This window comes from Ochotona princeps, unplaced genomic scaffold (genome assembly GCF_030435755.1).
Source record: "Ochotona princeps isolate mOchPri1 unplaced genomic scaffold, mOchPri1.hap1 HAP1_SCAFFOLD_4601, whole genome shotgun sequence".
Taxonomy (NCBI): Eukaryota; Metazoa; Chordata; class Mammalia; order Lagomorpha; family Ochotonidae; genus Ochotona; species Ochotona princeps.
Genome location: NW_026700588.1, coordinates 7,833 through 31,210, shown reverse-complemented (window position 1 = coordinate 31,210; position 23,378 = coordinate 7,833). Strand labels below are relative to the sequence as shown.

The 23,378-nt window shown below is 43.4% G+C and overlaps 1 protein-coding gene across 1 annotated transcript; it reads left to right on the top strand.

Annotated features, from left to right (window-relative positions):
* Positions 1-342: 342 nt before the first annotated feature.
* On the top strand, positions 343-21,141 carry LOC131479316 (uncharacterized; the record flags this gene model as incomplete). Its single annotated transcript, XM_058659854.1, is given in 12 exon segments — positions 343-364; positions 2,566-2,684; positions 3,814-3,984; positions 6,959-7,034; positions 9,016-9,119; positions 9,121-9,231; positions 9,388-9,459; positions 13,994-14,207; positions 16,968-17,130; positions 18,059-18,237; positions 19,170-19,327; positions 20,965-21,141. Coding segments are annotated over 12 exon segments (1,566 nt in total), but the record flags the coding sequence as incomplete, so codon positions are not given.
* Between the last annotated feature and the right edge of the window lie 2,237 nt (positions 21,142-23,378).

The window sequence follows — 23,378 nt, the reverse complement described above, 5'->3', positions numbered from 1 at the left end:
ACGAACACGACAGCCACAGTCCAAGACGCAGCCGCCGCAGCTGGAGCAGCAGCTGCTGCTGCACAGGCCGCAGTCACTCCGTCTCCACAGCAGCAGCAGCAACAACAAAAAACCTGCAGAAGCAGCAACTCTTATGTCAGCAATACTCACACCAGTAGCACACATACCAGCAGCAATGACAGCAAGGATAGTCAAAACAACAGCAACAGAGACACCAGTAGTACCAGACACAGCAGTACAGACAGCCACAGCAGCAACAGCAGCAGCGACAGAAGCAGCAGCAGGTGCAGCAGTAGCAGCAGCCTACACAACACATCGCTACCATCACCAATCGTGTGGAAGGACTGGCACTTGTTCAACCGCGGTATGCACGGCACTGAGAGATTTTCTGCTTCCTCATTCTTCTGCTCCTCCGCCTCCACTTCCTTCTCCTCCTCTGGCTACTACATATTCGTTCAGTTACTGCTTCTATTTCGTACTATTAGTACTACTACTACTACTATAGCGGGTGGTATTACTACTACTACCACTGGTACAACACATCGGTGTTGCTGCTTCTTCATTATGATACTTCTACTTGCTGCTGCTTCCTCCTCTTCCTCCTGCTCCTTCTCCTCCTCCTGCTGCTACTACTGCTACTCCTCATTCGTTCTGTTGCTGCTTCTATTTCGTACTATTACCACTACTACTACTATTATAGCAAATGGTATCACTACCACTACCACTGGTACAACACTTCGGTGTTGCTGCTTCTTCGTAGCACTACTTCGACTTGCTGCCGCTTCCTCCTCCTCTTTCTCCTACTCCCCTAACCATTTCCACTTCTTCGTGTACATGCTTCTCTTTCGTACTACTGCTACTTCTATTACTATCATTATGAGTGTTATTACTATCACTCTTACGTCAGCACTTCTGTGTTGCTGCTTCTTCCTTCTGCTATTTCTGTATGCTGCTGCTTTCCCCTCCTCTTCCTCCTACAAATACTACTAACATACAGCCACTACTACTTCTACTACTTTTTCTGGTCCTCCTACTTTTTGTTTCTGCTACTTGCTTTTTGTACTGCTTCCTCATCCAGCTACTGCTGCTGTGTGTTGCTGGCTCTCCAGCCTCGTACCACTACTACAGTATGTGTTCTGTGCTGCTTTTGACTTTTCTGCTGCTTCATTCTGTTGCTGCTTCTCCATCGTCGTACTACTGTGGCTAGTAGCAGTACTACTACTTCTTGGTGTTGCTGCTGAAACTTCTATTCCTCCTACTACTACAACACTTCTCTGTTGCTGCCTCTCTATATCACTAGTACTACTATTACTCATACTACTACTACTACTACTCTGGCCCGATTTTTTTGCTGCTTCTATAACTATTCTACTGTTCCTTCGTGTTGCAGCTTCTTCTTCTTTTTCATTGCACGACTACTACACCCATAGGAATTCTCTGTTGCTGCTTCCTCTTCATACTCTCACTCCTTTGTGTTCCAGCTTCTTCTTCTTCTTCTTGCTGCTGCTGCAGCGGGTGCGTCTTCGCTCGTGTTCGTGCCTTTTCGTGCTGCTGGTTTCATTCAGTGCCTCTTCTACCTGCTGCTGCTCTTTGATCCCCTCAAGGATAATGCTCTTCCTTCCTACTCCTATTGCTGCTTCTTCTTTACGTTGCTGCACCCTCTTCGCTGCTGTTCCTCTGAATGTGTGCTCCATAACGTGTGCAGCTGCCAATTCTTCACCTTCCTTTTTGCTGCTGTTCCCTGTGTTCCTCGTCGCTACTACTACTATTCCTGCCTGCTGCTGGGGCTTCATCTTCTTCACTCTGCTGATGCTGCTGCTGCTGCTGCTATTTTTCGTCTTCATAGGGTGGCTACTGGGGCGACACTGTGTTGCTACTTCAAATATAAAGGTCTTGTCACCTTAGTGTCTTTGCTGTTGCTTTGTTCGCCTTCGTAGAGCTACTACTACTACTACAACTGCAACTGATACTACTAATAATAGTACTCATACTAATACTACTACTATTACAACCAAAACTACAACTACAACTAATATTACTGCTACAACTAATACTATTATTACTACTAGTACAACTTCTCCTCCTTCTCCCTGAGGGTGTTGGGGGTGCTCATGCTATTGCTAGTACTACTACTACTGCGGCTGCTGCTGCTGCTTCTTCTTTTCGTCCTGGTGGCGTTGCTGGTGCTGTCGCTGCTGCTGCTTCTTCTTCTTCTTCGTTCTGCTGCCTCGCGTTGTTCTTCACTATAGCCCTACCCCGTGCACGCAAAGAAGAAAGCTGCCCCTTTTCTTTTCCAAATAGTTCATTATTTTTGCTGCCTCTTCCCTTTACGCCTTCTCCTTTTTTCCGACAACTCGCACACTCGTTGTTATGAGGGTGCTATGCTCACTGCATGTGTATATGTTGTATGAGAAATTGTGACTTCAGCTGCTTTCAGAATTTCTTAAGAAGCTGCTCAACAAGTTGCATAACTCCACATCTTCTTTTGATATCTTTCTCAGAAAATAATTTTCTCTCCCTCCTCTCATGCTGCCCCTGTCGCTGCTGTTGTTACTACTTCTGCAGGAGAGTGGCCTGACCCTGGCATACTGAAAGTTCCTGATGATATTCAAACCCTGCGTGCCGAAGAAGAACCGCCATTTCATCGAGTACCGTTAGACGAATGGGATGAAGCACGCGGACTAGTCAGTCTCTCTCTCTCTCCCTGTGTGTTGCTGGTTTTGCTGATACTGCTGGTGCTGCTTTTGCTGAAATTACTACTACAATTATCTTACGGTGCTGCTGTGTATTGGGCTTTTTTTGTTATAGTCGTGGAGGCTTTTTGACTTCAGCTGCTGATGCACCGCTGCCGTTGCTGTTGTCGCTGCTGCCACTGCTACTGTAGTGCCTAATTTTTCGCTGCTACTGCTGCACCTGCACCTGCAGTGGAGTTGCTGCTGCTACTTCTAGCCTTCCTGCCGCGCCTCTTACGGGGTCGTCAATATTATTGTGAGGGCTTGACTATTCCCGTGCTGCTGCTGCTGCTGCAGTGGCGTTACTACTACTACTGCTGCTGCTGCAGTGGCGTTACTACTACTACTGCTGCTGCTGCAGTGGCGTTACTACTACTGCTGCTGCTGCAGTGGCGTTACTACTACTACTGCTGCTGCTGCCACTTCTACCATTGTTGGTGCTCGTATTGTGGCGAGCGGTCGCTACTGTCATATATTTCGACGACTACTGCTGCTACTGAGAGTGTATGTGCGTGGAGGTGCATATACGTATGCGCGTTTGCGATCATGTGTATCTGTGTTCGGGCGTATGTGTGAAAGCCGACGTGTGTATGTGTGTATGCGTGTGTTTGTGTGTGTAGTTGTGCATGTCTATGTATGTGTGTGTATGTGTTTGTGTGTGTGTGTGTAGTTGTGCATGTCTATGTATGTGTGTATGTGTGTGAATATGTGTATATGTGTGGGTGTGTGAGCATTTGTAGGGGTGTTTGTGTATATGTGACTATGGTGTGTGTGTTTGCATGTAAGTATGTATACATGTATATATGTATGTATAATATGTGCGGATGACTAGACATCATTATGGGTTTGCTTGGTGCATATACTTGTGTGTGTGTGTGTGTGTTTGTTTTGAGGTCGTGTATATGTACATGTGAAGCCGACGTTTTTTCAAGGGTGCTGCTGCTCTTCTTTTTCTTTCAACTTTCCATCTAATTTTTTCACGTATTTCCCTCTTCTTCCGTTTCTCAGTCGTTCTTACTTTCGGTCAATTATTTGTCTCATGCATATACGCTTCTGTGTTGCTTGATCACTCCGCATACAGAGTCTCGACGTGAGGCATTACCCAATTTACGAAGAGTTCTACAACTCGACATTACTGGATCCGGGCGTACATACACCCCAGTTCAATTTGTCGGCGCTGCCTTTCTCTCCCGGTTACTACCCACGCCGCGACCGTCTCGGACTTCTCTACGGCTCCGCTCGCATATTTGACGTACGTAATCACTTACCATAGAGACCGCTAGCTCTTTGAATAGCAACTAATTGTATTGTCTTCTTGCTACAAAGAGCCACACTCTTACATATATATGTAGCATATATATATACATATATATATACTTATATGTATATATATATATATGTAAACGCTCCTCCTTCCTTTTTTCGACTTGCATTCTTTTGAGACAGTCACACTCTCTTACATACAACTACTGCTGCTCCTCCTGTAGAGCGTGTAGCAGGCTGTCGACAGACGTCATAATATTACCACATACGTACACGTCTCACCACGTACACATCTATTTTTTTTTCGTGAAAACGATCCAACAAGTATTAGAATATATATAACGTTTCCACGTCCATGTCTAACATACGAGTGACTACCATCAAGAAACGGAGGCTTATACCCACTATACTCATAATAAAAGCTCCAGAAGCAGGAGCAACAGCAGCAACAACAGCAACATCAAAAGCGGCAGTAGCAACAGTATCAACAGACATCAACAGCCACAACAACTACAGCAGCAGTAGCATTGAATATGGCAGCATATGTATATGTATATACATATGTGTAAGTATTTATAGACACGTATGTACACATGTACCTATATATATACATGTATTTGTAGAGAGACGTATGTGCATATATATAAATATTCATAGAGAGGCATATTGAGGAAAGGAGTAGGAAGCGGGGCAAGGCGCTTTGCGAAAGCGCGTACTGGAACTCGATTGTGGCCTTGAGAATAGCATGGCACAGCATATACATACATAGAAGAGGCAGAAAATATATCTGGAGAACGAAGAAGAAGAAGAAGCAGAAGGGAACGCAAAGGAGAAAAAGGGAGGTAATGGCAATAGAACCTTAAAGCACAGTTACACACACCCGCATTCATATATACGTTGTCACGATGCGCAAAAGGAAATGTACAGTATAGCCGTCTTGAGACGACTATATATCTAATCAGACAGGAGACCAGAGAAAACGTAAGAATGTAAGAGAGATGCAAGGAAAGAGTGATATATATACATATATGGGGTAGTATTAACGAATGGAAGAAGATGAAGAAGAAGAAGAGGAAGAACAAGAGGAAGAAGCTGCTTCTCTTTCAATTGATACCGTTATTTGCGATAATCTGTGTGAGTCTCTGCGTCTGTGTGTGTGTGTGTGTGTAGATGGGCGAGTATGTATGTATACATGTATGTATGTATGTATATATGTATGTATGTATGTTTTACGTATGTATGTATGTATATATGTGTGTATGTATGCACGTATGTATGTATATGGAGTCTCTGCTGATATTTCTGCTACTGTTGCTCCCCTTATTCGTGCTACTGCAACTGCTGCTGGTGCTGCTGCCGCTACTACTACTGCTGCTACTGTTCCTGCTATTGCTGCTACAGTACATTCGTCATTTCTTTGGTAGTTGTGCCGGGGCTGTAGGCCTTTACTTCTTGTGTATGTGCATGCGTGTGTACCTACCTGTCCGTTCTATTTTTGTTTTTATGATGTCTTTTCTTCCTTCGGTTTTCTCTTTCTGTCTGCCGTACTGCTGCTGCTAGTGTTCTTGCTGCTGCCACCAACTTCCGTACTCCCTCGCAACACCCGTGTGCTGCAACTGCTGCTGCTTCTCCCTCTTCTGCTTTTGTATATTATTCGGAGAGTTGCCTTCACTCTTTTTCAGTGCTGCCACCACCACCACTACTACTGCTGCTCCTCCTCCTCCTCTTCCTCTTCACGCTCCTACGGGAACTCCAGCGCCCTGCTGTGCTGCTGGTCTTGCTGCCGCTGTTCATGCTGCTGCTGTTGTTGCTGCTGCTGTAAGTTGAAGTCCACTTCTCCTTTTCCTCTGATGCGCTGTTATGGAACAGTGAGCTCCCTTATCTTTTCTGCTAGTCTAGTACTGGTGCAGGTTGCTTCTGTTCTACATATTCATATATGCATGTACGCATACATATACATATGAATACATACATGTATGTCTATAGCTATATATTTATATATGTCTGTGTATAAATGTGTGCCTTTATTTATTTGTATTCCATATACATATAGACTCACGACGGCTCTCAACTCACCTTATTTGCATGATATGCAGTGTATATATATATATATATATATGTATATCTGTACATGTATGTATGACTGGAGTTCTGACCTTTCCATTAGTGCAAGTAACGCAGGATAGCTTCTGCGTACCTTGTTGGAAAAGTAAGACTGTCTTAGGCTGTCACCGCTCTCGGTAGTTCTCTTCGCTTTCAATTTCCTCTTGTTGGTGCATTTGCTGCGTATATTCGGCGGGCCCACAAATTTTCCCAATACCCTCTCAGTGCTGCTCTTGTCATGTATCCCTCTGAATTTCTCCTTTCACTGCTGCAACTACTGCTGCTGTTGCCACTGCTGCTGCTGCCCCTCCTGCTGCTACTGCTGCGGTTGCTGCTGCTGCTACTGCTGCTGCTACTGCTGCTGCTACTGCTGCTGTTGCTGCTGCTGCTACTGCTGCCGTTGCTGCTGCTGCTACTGCTGCTGTTGCTGCTACTGGTGCTGTTGCTGCTACTGCTGCTGTTGCTGCTGCTGCTACTGCTGCTGTTGCTGCTGCTGTTGCTACTGCTGCTGTTGCTGCTGCTGCTACTGCTGCGGTTGCTGCTGTGACTGTTGCTGCTACTGCTGCTGGTGCTCCTGTTGCTGCTGTTACTGCTACCGCTACTGCTACTGCTGTCGCTGCTGCTATTGCTGCCCTTGCTATTGTTACTGCTGCTGCTATTTCCATTGCTACTCGTGTTATTGCTGGTACTGCTGTCGATATTATTGTTGTTGCTACTACTTGTATGTCTAGTGCTACTACTGCTACTCCTACCACTTGTATTGCTACTACTGCAATTGCTACTACTGCAATTGCTACTACTTGTATTGCTACTACCGGTATTGCTGCTGCTGGTGCTGTTGTTGTTGCTACTACATGTAGACGTGGCCATCATGGGCAGAAGGATTTGATTTACGAGTGGAAGAGGCTACTAATCTTATTCGCATACCCCAAACAGGTGAGAGTACGTAAAGATATATCTGTACCATATGTATATTGAAAATTACATAAGTTTGTACTATATATATTTATATGAATATCTCTCAACTGAGGAACTACAAGTAAATACCCGTGTGTACACAAGGTTATAGTCTTGGAATCTGTATGGACTTACTTATGCATATTACTGGAAAAAATGAACAATCGAAGAGATATATATATACATATATGTACATATATGTATGTATAGAGGTACGTATATATATGTACATATATGTATGAATGTATATATATATATATATGTACATATATGTATGAATGTACATATGTACACATATATACATATGTATACATATACGTACATATATGTATGAATGTAAATATGTACACATATATATATATATATATATATATATATATATATGTACATATACGTACATATATGTATGGATGTATATATGTACTTATATATATATATATATAAGTACATATATGTATGAGTGCATATATGTATAAACATATATCCCCCAATAGTGTTATGATATATATTCATTTACTATGGAATAGATAATTGAGTCCATGTATGTATACATGTACTTCTTTGTAAATTCAAGAACACATATACCTGAGTAAGTAAGTGTGTATATATATATATATACATATATATATTTGTATAATAGCTATGTATGTATGTGCATGTGTATGTATGCAGGTGAATGTGCATGTATGTAGGTGACTGTGCATGTATGTGCATGTGTATGTAAGTATGTATGTAAGTTTTAAGTATGTATGTAAGAATGTAAGTATGTATGCGCAATGTGTGTGTGTGTATATGCATGTATGTATGTGTGTGTATTAATGGCATTACAACGCATCTCCCACATAAAGCAAACAAGGAATATGTGCGTGTGTGGGTCCCCGTCTATGCATACGTGTATGTGTGTTTGTGTGTTCTTGTATTTGTATGTGTGTTTATACGAGTATGTTGACTTCCTGGTATGTTTTCAAAGCTCCGCCTGTCTGCGTTAAGAATGTGTGTGTGTGTGTGTATGTGTGCGTGTATAGGCATGTATATGTACGTGTGTGTGTATGTGTGCGTGTATATGCTCGTGCATACGCATATGTGAGTGTATGTACGTACGTGTGCGTATGTGTGTGTCTGTATGTGTACGTGTATGTGCTCGTGGCATGACGGAGGAGCTCCATCAAAAAAGCAAGAGCTAAATATATATATGTATAGACAGATAGACAGATATATACATATATATATATATGTATATGTAGCGACAAGTGGATTAATAGGTGGCTGTTTTGCTTATATACGTCCTGCTCCACCCATGGAAATTCAGCAGTCGGAGACAGGGGTAATATATGCTGGCTAATTTTTTGATATGTTGCTTGCATACTTTCTTCATTCAAAGTCACGGGTATCAGATGTTCTATCTCACTCCATATATATATATATATATATATATGTATACATATATATATATAGATCTATACATATATATAACTATACATATATATATATGTATATGTGTATTTATATATAGATCTATACATATATATATCTATATATATATATATATCTATACACATATATATATGTGTATTTATATCTATATATATCTGTATATATACGTATATATATGTATATATAATTGTTATATATATCTATATACATAAATATATATACATATGGTGGTTTTTTTTTGATGTGTTGCACGTACACTTTATTTTTCAAAATTACTGGTATTAGATCTTCTATCATAATCCATATATATGTATATATATATGTAACAGATATATAGAGAAAGAGAGATCTATACATATGTGTATCTCTCTCTGTATATATATATATCTATGCACATATATATATATATATATGTGTATTTATATCTATATATCTCTCTATATACATATATATATTCTATATATCTATATATGAATATATGGTGGCTTTTTTTTTACATGTTACACGCATACGTTCTTGTTTTAAGGTCACTGGTATCAGAAGCTCTATCTCGGTCCATTACCTATCACAACAGGATGGACGATGGGGTCACTTATTAAAGCATTTTCAGCACAACGCTGTCCAGGGCATGCATGCAGTCGTCGCTTTAAAACTGCACGCTGGCCGAAGGACAGGCAGCAGCAGCAGCAGGGGCAGCAGCAGGCGCAGCAGCAGGAGGGCGAAGGCAGCAGCAGAAGCAATAGCAGCAGCAGCAGCTGAACGGACTGCTCGAGAAAGCGTAGAGAAAGAAGAAATTTCAATGGCTGCTGCTGATATGGCTGCTATCGCTTCTCATGATACACACGAGCTGCCCGTGTCACTACTTCAGCACCAACAGCAGCGCATGCAACTAACAAAGCCAGCGCCATATATAACACAACTTCCAGGTGTACGTGAAGATCTTCTCGAGATTGCGCTCAATTTGAAAGGGGTAATTGTATTCTATGCGTTTCTGTCTTTTCTGTTTCTATTATCTCTTTTTGTGTCCTTTCTCGTGCAAAGCGTCCTCCTCCACACACATGCTACACGGACCAGTCATATCAAAAGAAGATGTACTCAAAGCAAGGGAACCACCCTGGTCTGTCTTCAACAGCAACACTTGTACGTCGTGTGCTGTATAAATGGCCATTATACAGAGAGTATGCATACTATGATATATATGCATATGTATACTCTGCGTTATTATTACTCTGTCCTTAGAGTGAACGGGTTCTACGCTGTACAAATGTATATATACCATCATAAGAGGAGTATATGTACTATAATATATATATATATATATATACTGTGCGTATAGGCATAGTAACGTGCTTCTGTGCTGTAAACTAATATATATATGGTTGAAGGAGTATATGTACTATAATGTATATATATAATGTGCGTGTAAGCGCCCATAGTAGTGTGCTCCTACGCTGCACAAATGACCATATGATAAAAGATGTACACGTACAATAACGTATATATATATACTGTGCGTATCAGTGCTGGGTTGTTACTCTGTGTCTCATAGTGGAAGGCTTCTGTGCTGGACATTATAATGTCTATTAGGAAAAGAGTATTTGTAGCCATATATATATACTGTGCATGCATGCATAGTAAGGTGTCTCTGAGCTTTACCTATTTCCATAGGAAGAAAGGAGTACGTGTATTTTAATAAATGCATATATATTTATATATACACTGATCGTATAAGCATAATAATGTGCTTCTACGCTATACAACTTACCCTATAACGGAAGGCGTCTGTGTACTATAATATGTACATATATATATGTATATATGTACTGTGTGTATAAGTAGTGTGTGTTGTTAGTATGTCTCTCTCGTAGTAGGGCGCTTCTATGTTGTATACGCTAATAAAGCATTATTATGAAGGGAGTATGCGTAAAACATTGTAGGTAACTCGATGTAAGTGTGTTGTTCCTCCGTCTCTTTAGTTGCATGTGCTTTTAGTGTATCTATATGTTGTATTTGCCAGTGTGGAGAGGATGCATCTTCACGTAGCAAGTGTCTGAAATAGCGTGGATGCTTCTAAAATATTTTATCGATACACCAATAAGGAAGGGGGTATACACAATGTATACAGTGTGTAATGAGTGCTCTGTCACTCTATCTTTTATTACAGTAGACTGCTTCTACTCTGTCTGTGTGTGTGTGTATATATGCTGTACTTGCAATTGTATAAACAGTATGAACTGCATAATATATACGCGCGTACCTGCTATAGGGTTGGTACCTTCAATATATATATATATATATGATGCTTACACCAGTTCACCAATGGAGTACGTGTTATCTATACAAGAAGTTATACGTTGTTGTTTGTCAGTCAGTTGAGTAGAGTGCTCTTTTAGTGTATCTACTGGATTATAGTACTGACCATAATTTGTATTATATAATACACAGGCGTCGCATGTAGGGTGGGTAGTGATGTGCCTCAAATATATGTGTTGAACTTTCACTAGTTACCAGAATGCTATATGCTCTATATACAGCTGTCGTTATGTTATTCTTGCAGAGTTACTATAAGTCATATTCTGAATATTTCCAATATCAGAAGTATATACAGACTATATAGATATATGTATGTATATATATTATATATATTGCCAATATGGACATATATATACGTGTATACATATAGCCAATATGGAAGGTACACGCGTTCTATGGGCGTAACGTGTTACTCTGTCTCAAATAGAGTGTGTCTTTCATGTCTATTGTATACATACCAATGTAAGAATAGGGGCTGTATATATATATATATGTAAACAGAGAGAAATTGATATAGATACGCAGATAGAAAAAGATAAATATAGAGAACTAAGTAAGATATAGATATATAGATACAGATATACGAATACATATATATAGAGAGAGAGATATATATATCGCTATATAGATATATAGTATATATATGAATGTAGATATGTAAAATATATACGCGTAGGTAGTATGTGATACTGTCGCTCAAACTGAGTATGCATGCTGATGAACTGCTGGTATATGCTCGTCATACATGTTTAGTATGCATGTATATGTGTGTGTATGTTTGTATGTATGTATATAGACATATATGTGTGTAAATGCCCTTTTATGAAATGTTGAGAGACCCAGCCAAAGTGTATTTCGCGGTGATAAATAGCGCCCTGAAGAGCTCAGTTAGAAGAGGAGGAGGACAGGGTACACAGGCACACACGCAGAAGAAGCAACTCTGCATGCGTATAGAGTCCCTGTGAAAACTACGTAAGAGCACTTCTTTCCCTCAATTGAATTGCACTCACATACATATAAACCGAAGCGCGAAATGTCTCTCCCAATACGTATGTAAAAGCGTAGGTACAGGTTGACAGAGGAACGTTTCCCACGTAGAAGATATATATATATGTCTTCAGACGTACTAGAATATATATGTCTAAGTATTGAAAAGGAGCTCAAACGTTTCCCCAGTCGGAAATATACGTCTTCACACCTATTAGCGTATACATACTGGGTGGAAACTAAGGGTTCTATCAGTAAAAGATATAAATGACTTAAGACGTATAAGGACATGTACATATTGTAAAGAAGCTCAGAGGTTTGACCGCAGTAAATATATGTCGTCTCATGTTTTAGGGTCATGATACTAAGTGGAAGCTCACAGACGTTCCCTGTAGAAGATAAGAACTTCTTCAGACTGATAAGCATGCATATATGTATATGTATGCATGCATACATATATATAATAGAAGCTCAAAGGTTCCCTGAGGAGAGGAATGTGTCTTCACACGTATTAGCGTATATATGTATTGAGTGGAAGCTCAAGGGTTCTCTAAATAGAAGATGTTTGTGTGTGGACGTATTAGCGTATATATCTATTAGAAGCTTTAACGTTCTTCCAGTAGCAAGTATGTATCCGTCGTATCCGTATCCGTATCCGTCAGTCGAAGGTATATGTCTTCACATGTATTAGGAATACGTATATATAATGAATGGAAGCCTCAAACTTCTCTCAGTAGAGGATATATATACTCGAAAGTATTCGGATTTACATTGCACGAACATTAACACAAATACTGATGAGAAGCCTGAGGGTCCCTCAGTAGAATGAGATATATTCCTCTCGCCAGAAGGTATTTCCCTCCACACGTTTTAGCACATGTACGGAGAAGAAATACGAACGTTTGCTCAGTAGCACATATGTTTAGAGGGTCTCAGGAGTAGTCACACTACTAAAGGTTTCCTGAGGAGAAGAATGTGTCTTCACACGTATATATTATTATATATATAGCAACACCTACTAGCGTACAGGTTGAAAAGACATCCAGATCTTTTCTCTCAGTAGTACATATATACATATATATATATATATGTATATGTATCTGCATATGCATCTATATATATATATATATCTATTTATATGTATGTATATATACATCTATATACATATATGTGTATATATATGTATGGGGGTGTTGCCTCAGTAATCCTGCCTCCCACCCTTCTGGCCCCGCCACTACCACTACCACCGCCTTCACTGCTCTCTCACATGTTTACTGCCGTGCTGCTTCTGGTGCCACAGCTGTTTGGAGGAAACGCGTTTTCCCTTTGTCTGACGGTGCGTGATAGAGCGAGACAAAACTCATGCCTCCATACTTATCCAACAGCTTCACGCGTAGGCACGACACCTCCAATGTCTCTAGCTGACAGTATATGAGTGTCTGTGTGTTCAGGTAGAACACAAAAGCAGGTTCACTCGAGAAATGTTATTGCTCACACAAGTGATGTACTACAATCTGCATACATATTGGAACAAGAGAAAAACGCTGCACACTTCCACCAACATGTATATATATATACACACGTGTACATGTGTGTGTATATATACATATATACGAATCTACAGGTGGTGTGGAGAAAAAAGCTAAACGCTGCTTTCTTTCACGTGTAGAGAGTGTGTGTGTGTGTATATATACATATATACGAATCTACAGGTGGTGTGGAGAAAAAAGCTAAACGCTGCTTTCTTTCACGTGTAGAGATGTACTTGCGTTCCTTCAGAGACATATGCGTAGTTACATTTTTTCTAAAAGAGAAGTATAAGTGTACGTGTAGTACCACCAAAAGGCAGACGAAATAATTGCTACTGCTGCTTATGCTGTATCGCGGAGCTGCTCCTGCTTCTGCTTTGCGGAGCCTGCTTATGCTCCTAATGTCCTGCTGCTGCTAATGTTCCTGCTGCTGCTGCTGAGTCCCCGCTGCTGCTGCTGCTGAGTCCCTGCTGCTGCTACTGCTGCTGAGTTCCTGCTGCTATTCCTGCTGGTGCAGTTGGTAGTAGTTGTGGTGGTGTACCGAGTGCTTATCTCCGGTGGATCTAGTGTTGTTGCTATCTGTGAATGAGGGATATACCATGTTATACAGTTATACTTAGTGTCAGTATTGCTGCTGATGGTGGGTGGGTGGTGGTGATGGTGGTGGTGGTACAGGTTGCCTTTCGTACAAGAGAAGCACAAAAGTCGGGACGTGTGCGAGTACGTGTGGTGGGTCCACGAGTGCTGCATGCGGGAATGATCAAATGGCCTTCGTTTGTAGCTGTAGCAAATCCCGAGCACTTTCTAGCGAAAGTTGAAAAGGGAGGCATACTCGACTTGGAGATGAAGCTCGAATGGGGTCGCGGATGCTGGCTAGCCGACCTTCACGGTACGTGAAAAACGTAAAACGCAACGAGAACGTCTGGCCAGGCGGCGATAGGGATGGATACAGAGAGAGATACAGAGGCAGACAGAGACAGAGACAGAAAGAGAAAGAAAGACAAGAAAACAAAATGACGAGAAGGAGAAGGAGGAGGAGGAGAAAAAAGATATTTTAGGAAGAAAACGTGGTTTCTGACATCGTAATAACAATATATGCGATACACACATAAAACGACAGAAAGCTCAATACTACTTCCACAAGCGATGAAAGAAGATAAATGATGCATGCACGTTCCTAATACAGCGAGGAAAATCACACCAGAGACAATGCATGCACACATGCATATCATATCCAGGCACTATGAGGCGTTAACATGCTGCAAGCACGTTACGTCAAATTGCTGCAAGCACCTTTTTGTCAACATGCAGTCTTGCTCTCTCTTTCGCGTTTGCTTCGAAGAGTCTCGTATGGCTCACGAGAGCGGCCGGGCACCCCTCACGCATGCACTTCTCTTAGTGACACTCATACTCTATATAATACACGCAGCCAGAGGTCCTCCTTCTAGTCATTCACTCATTATGACCACTCATGTCTCTCTCAATGATTGACTCACCCACTTGAAAGCCATCCACATATATATCTTCTCGGTGGTCACTCGAATGTCAGTAGTGAAGTAAAGGCGCACTGCCTCTGCTCTGTCCTGAATTTCTTCTGGGGTTATTTCCCTGACGTCACGACTCTACGTAGAGAGAGAGAGAGAGAGGACAGAGATACACACATACACAGAAGAGAAACCCGGAAGTGTCCGAATGACACACTGCGATACGGGTGAGTGTGTGGTGGCACTGAAACGTCTTCTCCTGGTCTTTCGAGGGTTCTTCTCTTTTTCTCTATCTTTCTTTTCTCACGCCACCTGGCCGAAGCTCTCGTTGCACGTTTCTGGTAGCTTTCCAGAACCTTCCAATGAACGCGACTCACATATGAGTCCCTACGGTTTTTCAGTCTGTCAGGTCACGCCCGGTAAGTAAAGAGAAATTTACAGACCGTATGTTGCTGCGGACGCTGTGTACCTAGAATTTTTACCAGAGCTAGCGAGAAAGGCAGTCCGGGTTGAAAAGGTCCGCACGTGAAACCACATACAACCGTTCTTTTCATCCACACACACTTGTGCATCTGCTAGAGAAGCGCGCGTGTAACGCGGCCTTGAAAACGTAGTTCACCGAAAGATACGACTCCCTTTGTTTATGCGGAGAGCGGCGGGTGTAGACACAACGCGGGCAGGGCAGCGCAAAGTGGCTGCCACAGGGGCAGCGACCTCAATTTTAGGCTTGAACGCTACTGCTTAACTGCCTCTGAATGCTCTTCTGGCCGGCCGACGCTGATCTCTGGATGGACTCGTATACGGCTGCATATGAATGCACTACTAGCCTTATAGTTGTTGACGTGTCAGCATACACGCTCAGCCTATACAGCACCAGCCCGTGCACATGATTATTATACAGAGATGCGCCCGGCATCTAACGGTATATGCCTAGCAAGTAGTGCCGCCAAGGATTCGCAAACTGTCTTACTGCATACACGCTTGTGTACACACATTGATACGTGCAGACAAATCAGGTTGGTGCATGGACACAACAATGCTCCGACAATTCTAATTACTTCGCTTGTGCTAACACAAGCATGCAATGTGCATGCACCGCCGTAAGTGTGTACATCATATACACTTGTATGCAGACAGCACCTCAAGAATTGTCACCCTGTATGAGTGTGTATATCCACACGTGGTCACATTACAGTGAGGCGTAGCACGCTCAATGCGGGGAAAGCCCGTCTGTCGTCACGCAGAGACGGAAACTCTTCAACGCTGCGGGCGGTGCAAGCGTGCATGTTGACCACTTTTTATGAGGGCAACCAGACGTGCCAGTAATCAGGCCAGAAGATCTAGTCACTGTAGAAGCGCGTGCAACATTATGGCAACGAAAGTCTTCGAGTCCCCTCTCCCTAAGAATGTCCGGCTGATACTATATATACGCAATTCTACAGTGGCGTTTTCTCCGGCTGCTTTCGTGAGAGAGTATCACACTTACACAGCATGTATGCGTATCCTGACGTAGGCGCAGCACTCCTCCCCTCTCGCGTGTCACATGTATGTATCACCGGTCGAGCCGCACAGGCGTTTTTTTCTCGTGGAGGCTATCGTACAGTTTGTGAGTTTCTCAGATGTGGGTGTCTGGTGTGAATGGGAACCACTGAAAAGGTGTTTTTAGTATAGCTCCTCAAGTCTGCTACGAACGGTAGAAACCTGCCACATGCGACTCGAATCAATTCTGGGAGGGACCTGCACGGTTTGCTCCCGTATAGGACGGTGCTGGTGCGCTTATAAGGACTTGTAAAGTGTGAAACGGAGAAGACGGACCTCACAAAACGGAACAGAAGGAGACTCGGAGAAGCGCAAACAACACACGTGAAGCTGCTTATGCGCCCTCCCCTTCACGCATGTGGCAGATCACGAGGCTGCGCGCACACCGTAAAGGCAGAGCACACACAAGAGCAGCAGAGTTGACACGAGCAGGACGACTAATTAAAGCGTCCTGCTCTCCACTAGCGACTTTGGAAGGGCCAGCATCTTCACTAACAATCTCCGAGAAGCCCTGATGCTTCTGGGCTGCGTTTTTGTTTGTGCATATGTATGTATGTGTGTGTGTGTGTGTGTCGTGTGTCACTGGGTGACCCGCACTGCCATGCACCCTGGGGGCGGGATGACAGGCCTGTACAGAGAAGAAGAAGGCGTTGATAGCCGATGTTTCAAAAGAAGGAGGATTTGGGAAGTTGACCACTTGGGTTTTTATCCGACGAGTTGTCTGTTTGGTTGCTGCACAATGATGCGGGTTGCCGTCCACAAGCTACTCGGCACTCGCTTCTGTCAGGAGTAAGTGTCTCTCTCTCATCTTCACGTACACACGCATATACGCAGCAAGCTCAAATATATACACTACTTACCTATTTGTGTAAAGCCATTTCCTGTAAACAGTCGAACACACGTATACACACACATATGCAGCACCCAAACATATATACACACAGAGTGGAGACCACAACTACCGGCGCCTCTGCACAATCACATATGCACGTATGTATGAATATTATCCATGTGAGTTCGAAGAGTATGCGACCATAGTATATCAATAATCTCATGTATGTGAACACAGCCGACGCTATGCTTACCGTTTCTGCCCCTGTATGCGGACGCTTCGCACCTCGCCTTCGCAGATTACATGCCATACAGTAGAGATATAGGTACATATGTACTTGTGTATTCAGAATGTCGTAAAGCTGTGGTCCATCTTTGTACACATTTACGCTTGACACTATCCCAAACTACTACCACATACAAACCACATCTATGAATGAACGCCTATAAGTGGTAACAGTGTTTGACAGCCATTGTTGCAACCTTAGAAAGGTCCGTTGTTAGCCTAATTGTCGTCGGCGTAATTGCTGCTTATCTTTGAGTCATTTTTCCTTCATTCTGGAAACAGTACCAGTACGTACCGAAAGTAATTATCATTTTCTTCGCTTTGTATCTATCTCACTCGGCAACAAAGCTCTCCAGTCCTTAGAATAGCCATCGAGCAGCGAGTGATTATTCACTTTCTATGTGACAGAGATCAGCTGTGAAGAAACGACAACTGCTGACCGTAGGTGACACATGCCCACTACTGTTAGGTGTGAGAAACGGTATCTTGGTCATTTTCCTTTTGATGATCTCTCACCTGTCGATGTGCCTATCTAGTTATGATCTATCTATTCTATATATATATATATATATGTCTGTGTCTATCTACCTTTCTATTCAGTCGTCAAGAAAGCACTAACCCTACTGAGCAGTTGGTGTTGGAGATATGGACTGATCGATCGTCCACACCCAAACAACTGCTAGCCTTTGCACTACAAGACCTCCTTGCCTGGCTGTTGCATATGCGTGAGCAGCTAGTACGTGATGCTGACTTCGAAGCTGAAGAAGAAGACCTTAGGGGTGAGTATCTACTCATCGTTTAGTATACACCACCGGCTTCATGCTTTTCTGAATGACGGTCTGACATTACTCTGCCTCTTCAAGCTACACCGCATAGAACGACTTTGGCAATCACCCAAGAAGCGTGCAACCCCCGGAAGCTGTCCGTGGAGATTTATGGGTATTCATTTGCTCATGCCTGCATTTCGTAGGAAACCCGCATGTGCGTCTTCTGCTCTCACCTAAAGTTTTAGTCTGCTCCTAAGTGGAAGACTGTGTATATGTGTGTGTGTGATAGGAGTCTGTGTCTGTCTGTCTGGCCGTCTACTAGAGAGTGAGCCTGTCTGAATGTGTGAGACTCGATGTGAGTGTGGGAGGGTCTGTGTGTGAGAGTATTATTGATGTGAGCATGACCATGTTTGAGAGTATCAGTACGAGTATATCTGTATGCGAGAGCGCGTTGGTGTGGGAGCATGTCTGTGTGAGAGATTGTGAGTTTCAGCCTGTCTAAGTGCGATAGTATTCGTGTGAGACTGTGTGTGCATAAAGAACGGGGTGTGAGCGGGAGCACGTCCGCGTGTGTGTGTGTGTGTGTGAAACAGGGGGTGTGGATGTGTTTATGATAACGCTATTACATTGGATATGTGTGGAAGTATAGGGCTACCGCACCTTTTTTTTTAAAAAGAGTTCCTTCTTTTTCATCACTACGCACACCGAGTTTCTCTCCCCAGCACGCTCTGCACGCCAGTGTGAAGTACTCAAGATTGCTTCTGCAGGGATGTGCGTAGTACATATTTAGCATGCGTGCGTGTGAGTGTTCACCGCTTATTCCAACTCTGGTCAATTACCGGCTGCTCTTTCTCTCTTCTTCCAGCATAAGAAGGAAAGGCTTATTATGTGGATATGCAACTCACGTACACATACGCAACGCACGTGTCTTTGTTGTGATGCAGCGACGTGGAAGAATATAGAGGCATGGCATGCAGCTCGAAGGCAGCAAGAGCTTCTTGGCGGGCCTCCGCTGGTCGTACTCGAAGAAGCTGGTGGTGAAGCCAAGTTGGATCCCGGACCCGCGGGGAAGTCGTTCTCCATGCCCCACAACCGACCACCGGTAAGCATCTAAAAAGCAAGGACCCCGTTCTCATATCTGCAGTGGTTTCCTCTGGATGTACGTATGTATGTATATATGTATGTAAGCACGAAAGTCTTTATCACGAAAACACGTATGCTTCTATGCCTGCAGAAGTTTCTTCTCTATGTATGTATGGAAGCGCGAAAATATAATTGCGAAAACAAGTGTTTTTCTAGACTTGCAGGGTCTTCTGTATGTATGTGTGTAAGCACGAAAGTGTGTTGAACCCAGTGAGTGCTTTCACAACCCCCAAGGGTACCTCCTGTATGCGGGTGAGCATAACAATCTAACCACAAAAATGAACGCTTTTCTTTCAATGCAGAGGTTTCTTATGTGTGTAAGCGAAGACGTCTCATAGCATACTCTCTCTACATGCAGCCGTGCCCTATAGGTACATATATATATATATATATATAGAGAGAGAGAGAGAGAGAGAGGGCCATGCAGTTGTGCAATAGGCAAGTACTACACGCAAATGCTCATGTTTCGATATAAACTCATATAGAAAAAAGCTCTATATATGTACATATACATACACAAATACATACGTTTATTACGTATTTATGTATATATGTACAAACATATATATCTACATGAAGTATGAACGCCAGCTCGTCTCGAGTATTGGGCAAATGGCTACCCACCAGCCGACTTGAAGGGCAGGTACTTCTCCGTCTGGACGCCCGGAGGGCTTCTGAGAGCTGCTTACACACAGGAATGTTTATTTCTTTTGATTCCCTCTGTGTGTATTGTGACGCTAGCAGCAACACACGGGAAAGCACGTCTGTATAAGTGTACTCATGAAAACAACCTTCTCCAGGGGTAGTTTCTATTTCCTCGTATTGATCACCTCCCTTGCACACACGAACTACGGTATTGAAAGGTAATATGTTTCGTGTGAGTACAGCATGCTCCATGCGAGAATAGCTCTTTTGTATGAGGCTTCACCCGGCAAGTAGTTTCTTTTCGTACGTGACCTGCGTTCTAGGATTTCTACTCAACAGTCCCTCTGTTAAGCATGCCTCCGCGTGATAAGAAAAGCTCGCTGTTCGTATACATATAAGCACACATACGTAATCTCCTCTAGAGACCTTCTTCTCCACTAAGAGACTGGCTTACGCAGAACTTTACATCTTTCGTGAATTGTGTGTCACTGTTCTTCACACATGCTGCCACTCTGCATGCGCAGTCTCCGTATGCTTGCACCTGTCTAAGCGCATGAAAAACCAGAGAATGTTTTTTCTACATTAGGCGTCCCACATCCACCTGTTTGCGACAGACTACTACTTGAAAGTCGAGTTTCATTCTCTTAGTTATTTTTGTCCATTAGTTGCTTTTTACCGCGTTACCACAATTAAACGCAGATCTCCTCCTTCTCGTTGTCCTCACTCATTCATTTCTTCAACTTATATAAACTTCGGAGGTATAGTCCTCTTCTAGTCAATCTAGTTTGTCGCATTTGATACCGTAGGGCTGCACACATTCTTTCGTATTAACATATTCTCTCAAAAGTCGATACCCTTGTACAAACCAAAGATCCTTACTACTGCATGCTACTGACAGTGACAGTGGTGTCGACTGTACGCCACACGTGGGCATGTTAAATGCGGCTGCAGCCCTGTCCAGTGCACCCTGTTGCGTGGCTCAAGCAGCAGCTCGCTGAACATCCGTACGACGCCGACAATTACTCTGACGTGTTCCCTCCTAGAAAGCCTGCAAAGGAGTCTGCAGGCACCAAATCTTTGTCATCTCCTTCAACTACGTCTTCTGCGTCTGCTTCCCACCCCATGTAGCCGGTCCGGGACTGGCTAAGCGCAGCGTGCCTCGGTGACTGCCTACATCCTTAATGGTAGCAGGCGTCCCCGTCTTTTTTTGCGCAAATAATCAAAATTTCGCCGTTCCTAGCGCGTCGCCTTCCAAGAATTTGTTCCTCAGGTGTTGCACCGTATTGAGCACAGAGAGCATTCATCTCCTATCGCAATATATTTTACGACAGCCAAGGCAGCCCCCTTCGCCCATTCTCATCTTGCTAGCGTTCCTAGAGCCGCTGGAAAATGTGCTTCAGGTGCCACCAGTAGCTCAAAATTCACTGTAGAGAAGCCTGCAACAGTGCTGGCCACTGAACAAACTTGTTCTACGGCTGTAGATGCTGCCGCTGCTGCTTTTTAATCACTGACGTCTCCTGGCCTTCGTAGAACTGTTCGTGGTTCTGTGTTAGACTTTCCACAAGCTGCTCTAGGCTCGGAACGATGTGCACAAGCAGCTGCACAAAAAGTACTACACCATTGAAGAGCTGCAAAGGCTGTAAGCTCGCGCTTGCTGCAGGGAAATAGCCTTAGCAGCCGCAGCGCTGACAGCAGTATTGATGGCGCAAATGCTGTCCATACGCGGTTACAACTTGTGGTTTTCATATCGATAGTAGGAGCGCGCGTCGCCACGGCCACTACGAGCGTATCTAGTATCATCATCAGCAAATGACTCTGATAACTCTCGTGGCTGCGTTTGCACGCACTAGCAATACACGAAGCAGCACCGTATTTTATGTGTGCAGCGTAACTCTTTTTTCAAAGGTGCAAGTCGGTCTTGCGACATCCAGGCGAAAAAACTGTGTGAGAAAACTGTATGCGATTTCTCCCTGAGCGCATCCGATGCGACCTGAACTAGAAACTGCCTCTCAATTTTTGAGTCTGATTGTGCTGAAGTAGTCTAATAATGGGAAAAAACACATGCGCGCTGTCTACCATTGCGTCTGCACCCGTCTATCTTTCATGAGTACGCTTTTGGGAGCTGAAACTGACAATCTCTGAGGGCTAATTACAGAACGTTCGGAAGAATCGAGACACATCACGTTCTGCCCTCTCTCTTGCAGAAGCAGCAAGAGAAGATGCTCACACAGTGCCGCTAGGCAGGGAGCACGCATTTCACAAGTCATCGGGCAGCCTCTGCTGTGATTTGACTTGAAGGCCGTTGTATAAAGATCCTTCTGAGAGGCTTCCACTTTTGTGAAATTTTGCCTCAGTATTTTGAAGAATACTCGAATTGCGGCGCGCTGGCCAGTTTGAGATGAGATATAGCATGATGTGCTATGTCGTACACAGTAGTAGTAATAATAATAATAGTAATGATACTGGTGGTAGTAGTAGTAGTAGTACCAGTGGAGGCTGTCACGGTGGAGTTCGTAGCTACGCGCAACACGGGAGCACAGCGTCCAGCCGAGGGGAGATTTTCCCACGTAACCGGATTACGTTTTCTCCTGTGCGAAGGCACACACTCGGTTTATTGTGTGGACTTGGCTCGGTTCCGATTGATTACGCACATAAAAGCGCACATCGTTAGAGTAGCAAGTGTTAATCTTCGTCAAGGAAAACATAGAACCTGGCAAGTGTCTTCTCAAGGGAAATATATGACGTACGCAAAATTCGTACGAGGCTTGAAGACACGTGCACCACTCACGACGAAGAAGCGAACAGATCCCCCTCTACGTGTATACGCACGAGTACACATGTAGGATTATATTACTTTCTTTGTAGTATTGGTTTAAGAGTATTTTGCATATACCTTCCTATCCCGTAAGCTCGCATGTAGCGCTCACGTTTTATGCAATCACCCAATTGTTAACGCGTTACCGCGGTGATGTCTGACACAAAAAAAGAGCACCACCTACTTTTGGGAGGCCAGTTCAGAACCCGTGCTAAAACACAAGCATTTTCTGAGAATGAGAGAAAGAAAAACGAGCATGACGCGCCAACAAAAAGCCACTAATCACGGCAAATAAGCCGCACGCCCTCGTGGAAACGCTTTTGCATGTCATCATTATGGCATGAAAGCATGTGAAAATCTTTGGTGTCATCCCGGTGAAAATCGCATTCCTAGATTGCTCCCCGCGCGCAAATAAAAAAAACGAAACAATCGGCACATAACCACGTCACTCACCAGAAATGGGAGGAAGTTTACGGAGGGAAGACAACCATGTGCCGGGTAGTAGTTGCTCGTACCCCGCTCACGACGCTACGCAGTGACACGTTCACTC